At 53.9% G+C, this 8,678-nt stretch overlaps 1 protein-coding gene across 1 annotated transcript in view; it reads right to left on the reverse strand.

Moving 5' to 3' along the window:
* LOC104489444 (uncharacterized protein C15orf52-like) overlaps positions 1 to 8,678 on the reverse strand; it is a gene marked incomplete at its 5' end in the record, with an annotated part of 28,236 nt that overhangs the window by 14,972 nt on the left and 4,586 nt on the right. The window contains one exon of the mRNA XM_010131612.1: positions 2,997 to 3,146. Coding sequence (XP_010129914.1) covers positions 2,997 to 3,146 — 150 coding nt within the window. The remainder of the gene's footprint in view (positions 1 to 2,996; positions 3,147 to 8,678) is intronic.

The raw sequence follows: 8,678 nt of genomic DNA on the forward strand, positions 1-8,678 counted from the left end.
TTAGTTTTGTCTTCCATTTCCACACCGCTCCCCAGCCACACTCTGAGCTCTGCGGGCTGGCGTGGTTCAAGAGGGGTTTCATACCCCGGTGCTGGTGTCACTGCCTCTGACCCGCTCTCTGCACCGCAGTCTTCCAGTGCCTCTCGGAGGAACACAGCACTCTGGGGCACAGCACCTCAGATGGTTGCCTGGTTCCAATTTATCAAGCGCTATCGCTATCAGAAAGAAAGGACTCGTCTGAAACACTAATCCTTAACGCAGCTTGGGAACAGCTGACGTGACAGGGTGGGCCAGACCAAATCTCCCTGCGCTCAACAGCCCAGGCTGGTGTGATGTGCGAGACGCCAACGTGACCTGTCACTTCAGCCCCATCTGCTTCTGTCACTGATCCCGGGAGAAGGCTGGCCAAGCGCAGAGGGGAGAAAGCAGCTTGCGGAGGTGACCGTGAAATCCAGCCGTTTCACTCACGCAGCCACGGTTTGTCACGTTGTAAAGGGCCTGTGCTGCGAGCCGGCTTTTGTCCGGGCTCTGGTAGCTGCTCCCTGAAGTTACACAATTGAAATGGGGATATGAAGATACCTCTGTTAACCAGGGGTGGAGCAGGGCCTGAGCAGCCTCAGGAAATCACCAGGAACAAGGATATCCCCTGAGCTCAGCTGGACTCTGATACCCAGCTAGTATCAGGCATCGGAAACCAGAGTTTCAAACACTTCCATCTCTTTCTAAATTATAAGAGGAACCCAAAGGACAACCACAGCGCGCTTTTAAAATAAGCTCACTAACACACTCTTCTGGCCCCCCAGTTTCCCAGCCGTGCCCCGTGGCACCCCCCATCCTTGCTCCCTGCCTCCCGGGCGGGCTGCGAGAGCAGCCAGGGAGCAGCAAGCTCCATCCTGCTCCCTCCGAGCTGCCACGAGACTGGGGGAGGTTTGCTTCAAAGCTCAGGAACAGAAAGCAGAGGATGATTTCTCCGTGCCAGCAAGAAGCATGATGCTATCGTGGGTCCTGCTGGTGACGTTAGCCCAGGACTGCTCCTGAGCCAGGCTCCTGTCCCACCAGAATAGCAGGCGATCAAGCAAAACCCATCTTGCTTTTCAGTCTGAAGTGCTGCTGAGGGCACAGACTGCTCCTCGGTGGTGTTATTCGATAGCTAGGGTCAGATGAAGCCCCTGCGGCTTTCCCGTGCTCCTGACAGAGATCCTTCCCTCGTTCAGCCAAGGCCTGAAGGCACCGAGTGGCTCTGCACAACCCTCCTGCGGATATCAGCCCTGGCAGCTCTCATCAGCATGGAGTGGGTCCCCCTCACAGCCCGCTGCTGCTTCAGTCCCAGCCTCTGCCAGCTGGGCAGCCGGGCAACAGGGAATAAAGGGAAGGCTTTAAATGAACTTTGGTGTCTGAGGAGGAGCAGCACAGAGCTGTCTGACTCCGGGGGATTGTCAGGCTGACCTCCCAGCCCAAGCTGCATGATGGAGATCGCAGTGGCTGTGTGCACTTGAGGAAAGGAGGGCTGACAGTTATGTGAGCTCCTGGCACTCCCCTGTGGAGGCAATTGCGTTCATCGAGAATTAATTTGAATGAATGAACTTAGATAAATGGGAGCTGAAGGTAGCAGGAGCAAGACCTACGCACCAACCTCTGTGGAGTCACCGAATCAAACCTGACCGGCATTAGGGTCTTCATGCCCTCTTCACCGGCCTACAAGTCCCAGCATCAGACCTTCATGAAGGAAGGTGTGAGCAGACAGGGCTCAGCCAGCGCAGCTGCAGGCCTGCTTTGGGCATCGCCAAAACCACCGCGTGGGCCCGCGGCCTCGGAATCCACGTTCCATAACGAGAGCAGGTGAGAGACAATTACCACTTCCAGGGCTGTCCATGCGCTCAAAGCCGGGGTCAGGGCTGAAGCCAAAACCTAGGCACTCCTCCTGCCGCCCTCTCCCAGCACAGTCCCAGCCTGGCTGGCCTCAGAGACAGGCGGTTAAACAAGCCCCGCAAGAGCAGCAGCGGAGGCACTTGCTCCGCACGTCACAGAACTGCATCAAGGAGAGCCACAGCACAGGCAGGGTCAGGTCACTGCCATCGTGTCTGAGTGTGCTGGGGATGCCCAGACTGAAACATCTGCCATGTCATCCCCTGGTGAAGGGGCAGTCACCACTGGCTCACTCTGGCAGCCTGTGTGAGGTTACGACATTCAAAACACTGCTTGGCAGCCAGGAGAAAGGAGCCCATGGGCTTCCAGAGCCTAGGTGAGCTCTGGGGAGGAGCAGAAGCTGCAGATGAACGTGGGCAGTCAGCAGATGGTTGGCTGCTGTCCCAGAGAGGGTGCACCCAGCATTCCTGGGTGCGTTTGGCAGCTCCCCCAAGTGTTGTTTTCCCTCCCGGTCCCAGCTGACCCCGTTTGCTGCAGGCATTCTTACTTCTCTGCGCAAACTCCCCAGTAGGAAAATATCACGTGGCTGCATGCGAGGAAGGTATTTGTGAAGAAGTATTTGAAATATGTCTGAAAGATTAACAAAGTTCAGCCAGCTCACCCAGGAGGTTCCGGCCAGGCGCAGCAGGACTCGGGCTCAGAAGCAGATATTGCCCAGCCCTGTTACCAGTTACGCCGTGCAGTGAGTCAAGAGGACAGTGCTCCCAGCTCAACCTGCTGCGTGACCCCAAACCGAAGCTGGTAAGAGACAGGAGGTGAGATTCATGCCCCACATCTGGCAGTGCTTCCATCAATCCTCCCAAAACAGCTTCTGGGATTTCTTGTGGGCGCAGGATGTTTGAGAGCCGCTGGCTCCAGCTAGGGTCACAGAGAGGGGGAGGGACTGTGGCCTTTCCTCCCTCACAGCCATGGAGGCCAGAGGGTTCTACAGTGATAAGCTCCACACTATTAATACACATCCTCTCCCAACGGCCTGTTGCTGGGCTGGCTCCTAACCTGTCGCCATGGCCCTCCTTGTGCCCGTGGATGCCCCTGGCATGCTGCAGTCCAGCCATTCGCAATGCACTTACTTTTTCCTTGTTATCCATGGTGATGGCAATCTGCATCCTCCTGCCCCGGCGGAACGCCACCAAATGGTCCGTCTCCTCCTCGCTCAGGTCTGGCACTCTGCCCGGGCTGGAGAAGCACTCGGGGCGTTTCTCACTGACGATCCGCTTGCCCTGGGAAGGATGGGATGAGTTAGCGACACCTCCACAGCCCTGTGCCCTTCCCTGGAGAGTGCCATCCCCAGACTCCAAAGGATTTTGGTCTGGCAGAAGAGAAGCCTGAGCCAGACAGTCACTCATCCTGATTTCTAAAGCCACCACCCTGCTTCAAGGGATGTATAATATTACACAGGCACGTTCACCTGAGCACAGCTCAGGCTGGGCGGGATTTACCCCATCCAGAGGCTTTGCAGCATGAGTACTGATCGATGGTTTTACTTCAGGCAGACAAGCAGCCTGCATTTGTGTCTTTGGAACGAACGAGAAGCTGTCCTCTCACCAAACAACACACCCAGTAAAACATGAGGCTATGCCCGAGCAGGAGCCTGGTGGGTGGAAGAGCAGGGCAGCAGGGGTGTTCTCGCCAACCTGCCCCACAAAGCAGGTATGACCTGCAGTGCATTAACACTTGATAATTTATTATCTTCCTAGTCCCTGTGCGTTCGCGTTCCTGGGATGCGTCACTCAGCAGAGGGGCAGCAGCCCAGACTCTGCTGTTCAACCTCCTTGACCGAGGGCAGCTCACCTTTTTCAGCTATAATTCCAGCTGCCTGTATCAGCTCATGACTTCACTGCACGGATTGACATCTGGTTCTTGTTTTGCTCATTATCTTTGCTGCTGGCTGAGCTCCTGCCAGTGCCCTCAGCCATCACTTCCACAAAACGAGCACAGCTTTGGTACAAAAATACTTTTTCTCATTTAAACATATCATCTTTCAGTTCCATCATGTGCCTTTTTATTTTTGCCTTACAAGGAAATGAGAGACTTGTTAAGTCATCTCCATCTTTATCGCTGACCTTTTCCTTTTCTCTTCATCTGTATGATGCCTCTGCTCATCGTTACCAGGGTGAACGAACCTCGAAGCTGCCCTCTCTAGTCCTTCTCCTTGGCTTTCCACACACACTGGAGTCTTCATTACAAAGCAGCTCAAAAACTCCAAGTAAACTTCAGCGAAACTTGGGAGCTCTTTGTTGCTAAGAACTTGGTTTCAAACACAAACAGCACCCCCTGACCTCTCATTAGTACGGAAGCCTTGCGAGCACCAGAGCCTTTGCCGCACTGTATGATCTCAGGATGTCCCACGTTAGCCTCATCCTCACTGGGCTCTGCCAGCAGCGCAGATGTTAGCCCGGGGGGAGCCTTGCTGTGGACAGCCTCTGTCAGCAGGAGCCTTTTCATCGCTTGTCCCCTCCTCGAGCTTCCTAATGCATGACAAATGTTTCAGGAGGTCCTGGAGCATTGCCAGCACCAGACCCTCAGGCTCTCGTTTATCCTTCTTTCACATCTGCGTAATTTTGCTGTCTCAGCAGAGACAGTTCTGGGCTTGGTCACCTGATAGAGCAATATCTGACAGTCAAGAGAAGAGGCAATCATCTAAACATGGAGTGCAACTGTCCTGGCCTCTGCCACAGCCGGACATTTCGGTGTACTTTCACCTGCAGCCAGGAACCCTGAAGAATCCCAAGCATGACCACGGGCAGGGGCCCAGCTGGCTGCAGCTCCGCAGAAATGCCTTGGGAGCCTGGTCGGCCACGACGTGACCGTAAGTGAGCAGCGTAAGGCTCGCTGTGCACTTGGTTCCGTTCGCAGGAGGAGAGGCCTCGGGTTGAGGGAAGTGATTATTTCCCTCTGTTTGTGCCATGTGTGAAGTGTAGTGCCCAGTTTCCCTTCATTGCAAAATGAGAGAGGCAGAGACAAACTGGGAAGGGTCTAGCAGGGGGTCACCGAGATGGTTACAGGGCTGGAGCGTCGGGTGCACACAGGGAGGCTGCATTTGTCAAGTCTGGGAAGAGAAGGCAAAGGGAGGACCTAACTGCGGTATTCCTCCATCTGAAAAGGTGTTATAGAGAGGACAGAGCCCGACTCCTCGTGGAGGTACACGGTAAAAGGGCAAGAGGCAACAGACACAACCCTCCACAAGGCAAAGTGCAACCGGAATTAAGGGGGAAAAGCCAAAACGGCAGCAGCCAAACCTATGAAAACAGGCACCCAAAGAGGCTGAGAAGTCTCCATCACTGGAGATTTTCAGAACTCGACAGAACACAGCCCTGAGCAACCTGAGATACCCTTGGAGATAACTTTTTAGATGAGATGACCTCCAGAGGTCCCTCCCACCTCGCCTATTTTATGGTTCTTGTTTTCCAAGCCTGTAGCCTGCTTCAGCCGCGAAGGGAAGCTGGTGTTGGTTTTACAGCTGTAGATGTGTGTACGCACACAGGCATGAGTGCAGAAGTGTGCAAGGAATGAATTCAATACGCAGGCGTGAATTCAGTAGTTTTGCCTGTTCTCTGCAGCTCTGGCTTTTACCCAAGCAGAGCCAGGTAGTCCAAACCAGAAGTGAGCACCAGTCAGCCTCGGCACTCACGAGCACGTAGGTCTTGGTTTTTCTGTGGCACCTGCTTCTGGATGACTGATCACTTGATGCCCGAAGGTAGCACACTCCCATCGCCAGAACTATTGCCAATGCAAACACAGGGTGGTTTAAAAGGAAAAGAGTACTTCAAATCCTGTTTGTCTTCTGTGATTCATATATTTTATTCCTCAGTTGCGCCGAAACTGGAGACTGGAATTAGAATGGTCAGCACAGGATTCCTGCGTGCAGTCGCAGAAACCGATGTGGTTTTTCTTTATGTCAGTGCAAATCAGGACTAATGGACGTGGGTGGAAGAAAAATTAACCTTTTGAAGAGACTTGGTCTTGTGCTTCAGACCACAGAGCTGGGCTGGATAATTTGAAGCTGCGAATCTCTCCTGCCATCCCCTCTGGGCTCATGGGGCAATGTCTGCGGACAAGCGTATCCTCTGCTCTCATTCACTTGTGCTGAGATGATGTAGCAGCTCAGAAATGCAGTATTAACATTTTGGGCAGCTGCTGTGTATCAGCACTAACGGGCCACGCTGCTGCTCCTGTCTTGTGATAAACACAGGGAAATGCAGTTTTATTTAACATTTCCATTAAAGACTTTGTAAATGGACACCTCTTACACTGCAGCTTGCTAAGTTATGCCATGTGAAACCCAAAATCTTGTCATCCCTCTGAAAACCCGAGCCTTCCTCTTTACACCTTCTCCCACACACAGCTAGAAAGGGTAAGGGATGAGCACTGGTGTGTGTGCTTATGGTTCCCCTTCGGAAGGCAAACTAAACCATTTTAGTTGGGAAGGAAAGTGCTCAGCAGTGTTTTGAGGCCACCTACACATCACACATCTGTGACTTAACCCCAGAACATCAGTGGAGTCACACTGGGGACAAACACAGGCTGCCCATTTCGGAACTAGTGTACATGAGACTGCACCTCTCTCCTCCCTCTGCTGCACCTCTCTTCTTTCTCACTCCACACCATCTTCTCCTCTGCTAAAATCCCGCTCCTCGCTCACATCTTTTGAGGAGTAAGACTCTGTAAAGCAATCTGGGCAATTGCCCAAAGCCATCTGTAAAGCAGTTTTCTATGAATCCCTCTCTTTTCCCCAGCATCTGCCTCACTGGCAGCAGCCCTCCAGCCATGGCAGCTGCCCGCTGCCAGCGAGGAGCTCTGCAGCCCGAGGAAGGCACTGCTGCTCCCTCCTCCACAAAGGAGCATGTTCTCCCAGTGTAAGAGCAAAGCTCGTGGGACTCATGGGAATGACTCAAGTTAGACCCCCTGCACAGGGGCTGCTCCTGCGTGGCTGTAAGATATTTGGGAAGAGCTGAGATCTGCTGACATCCTCTGGAGGCAGCCGGACACCTTAGACCCTGCAGAATAAGCTCTTCGATATTTCTTTGAAGAAAGCAAGTCCAGCGATGGCTTAGCAAGGTAACACCAAGCTATTAACCCTCAACTGGCACATCGAACGTTAGCTGGAGCTGACCGCTGTTCCCTAGAGCTCTTCAGTGGTCAGGGGGCGATGGCCCTTCCTTTAGACAAAGAACATGGTCACAGGTAACTCCTGCCAGGGAGGGGGGGTGTCTGGAGATGGCTTCATCACTCACTGCCTGAGAAAGTCCTTCCTGAGGAGGGACATGGACCCTGAGTGCAAGCGACCTGAAAACCTGAGAGCCAGTGCCAAGGACCTTGTACCCAAACGCTGGGAGCAGGACAGAAGCCCCAAAGCGCGCTCCTGCATTTACAGGGAGGCAGCACTTTCTGGGGCTGTTAGGAGCCACAGTGGGAGGCTGGCGCGCGGGCAGAGCCGCCAAACCCTGCAGTTATGGAGCAGATGGCAAGAAGGCTCAGAGGCTGATCCACGAAAGAGCTGCTGGCAGAGCTGCGAGATCTGGGCATGTACAGGCTGGGGGACCCCCAGCTTTCCTGGGTAATACCGTCTCTCCCCCTCTCCTTCACTCCCCAAATTGCTTCTGGCAAAGATGTGTCGCCTGAAGGCACTTTCTGCTTAGTGCATCGACGTTTGTCTCCTTTTCCTCGTTTATTATTTTAACAATGGCAGTGATTTCCCAGATGGCTCGTCCCTCACGGGAAATCCTGGCCTTTCATGGCCCAGCTCCTAAAGCAAGGGAGGTCTGATGAGGAAAGCGCCCGTGCAGAGCCATTGGGGTCAGGGAGCGGGGCCCAGACAGTCGGCAGTGCCCGGCACAGCCACCTCGTCTGCTCCACAGGGCCTGTCCTGGTTGCTCAATGCCCGTGGGAGGTTCGAGACTCCAGCACCAGCTGTTTAGCTGCAGCCAGGCAAAGCCCTCCCCTTGCCCTGTAGCTGCCCACTGAAACACCATAAGGAGAGCAGTGCCCATCCCGTGTCTGAGGCACAGCCCAGCTGGCAAAGGCAGTGTTAAAAATACCCGTCTGAGGAGTGTCAGCAAGATTCTCCTGGGGAACAAGGGAAAACCCCGGCGTTCTGTCCTGGGTATGCAATCGTCCAGCTGCCTTTCTCGTGGGGCTTCTCGCTTTAGAGTGATCTCTGATATTTAGGATTGAAGGTGGAAGGTTTTCCACACAGCCTGGCTGCTCTGCTGCTAGAACCTTGCAATGGTCACGGGAGAGATGGGGGTGGCCCGTTTGGCCACCCCAGTATCACCCATCAAGTCCCTCCAGGGACCCCTGGTGAAGCTGTGCTCACTGGGACACTGAAGCGAGTTATCTACCCGCTTCTAACCCTCAGCAGCCCAGATGATGCCTGAACAGGGCAACAGCTCCACATGAGCTCCTACTTCACAGTTTTGTCCAAAATCCAAATAACTTTTCCCTCTCACCCACTACAGTCCCATGCTCTTCCTACTCATCCATTTTGGGAACTATATTTACAGCAGCTGAAGGAAGGGTCTGGACTGGTGCCACTGCCACATGCACCACTAAATCAGTTTTCCTCATCATCAAGTCAGGCTGCTGGGTCATGCTTTACACCAGCACTCGAGAGATCTTGGGGGGCTTCTGAGGTCTGTGAAATACGTACACCCTACACCACAGGGAGTGTGGGGGAGCTTCCACAGAAACATCTCAGAGGTCTGTTAACTGGCCATGCTGAGAAACACCGGCGCAGAGGTTAGGGCAGCAGC

This window comes from Buceros rhinoceros, unplaced genomic scaffold (assembly GCF_000710305.1).
Source record: "Buceros rhinoceros silvestris isolate BGI_N320 unplaced genomic scaffold, ASM71030v1 scaffold4250, whole genome shotgun sequence".
NCBI lineage: Eukaryota > Metazoa > Chordata > Aves > Bucerotiformes > Bucerotidae > Buceros > Buceros rhinoceros.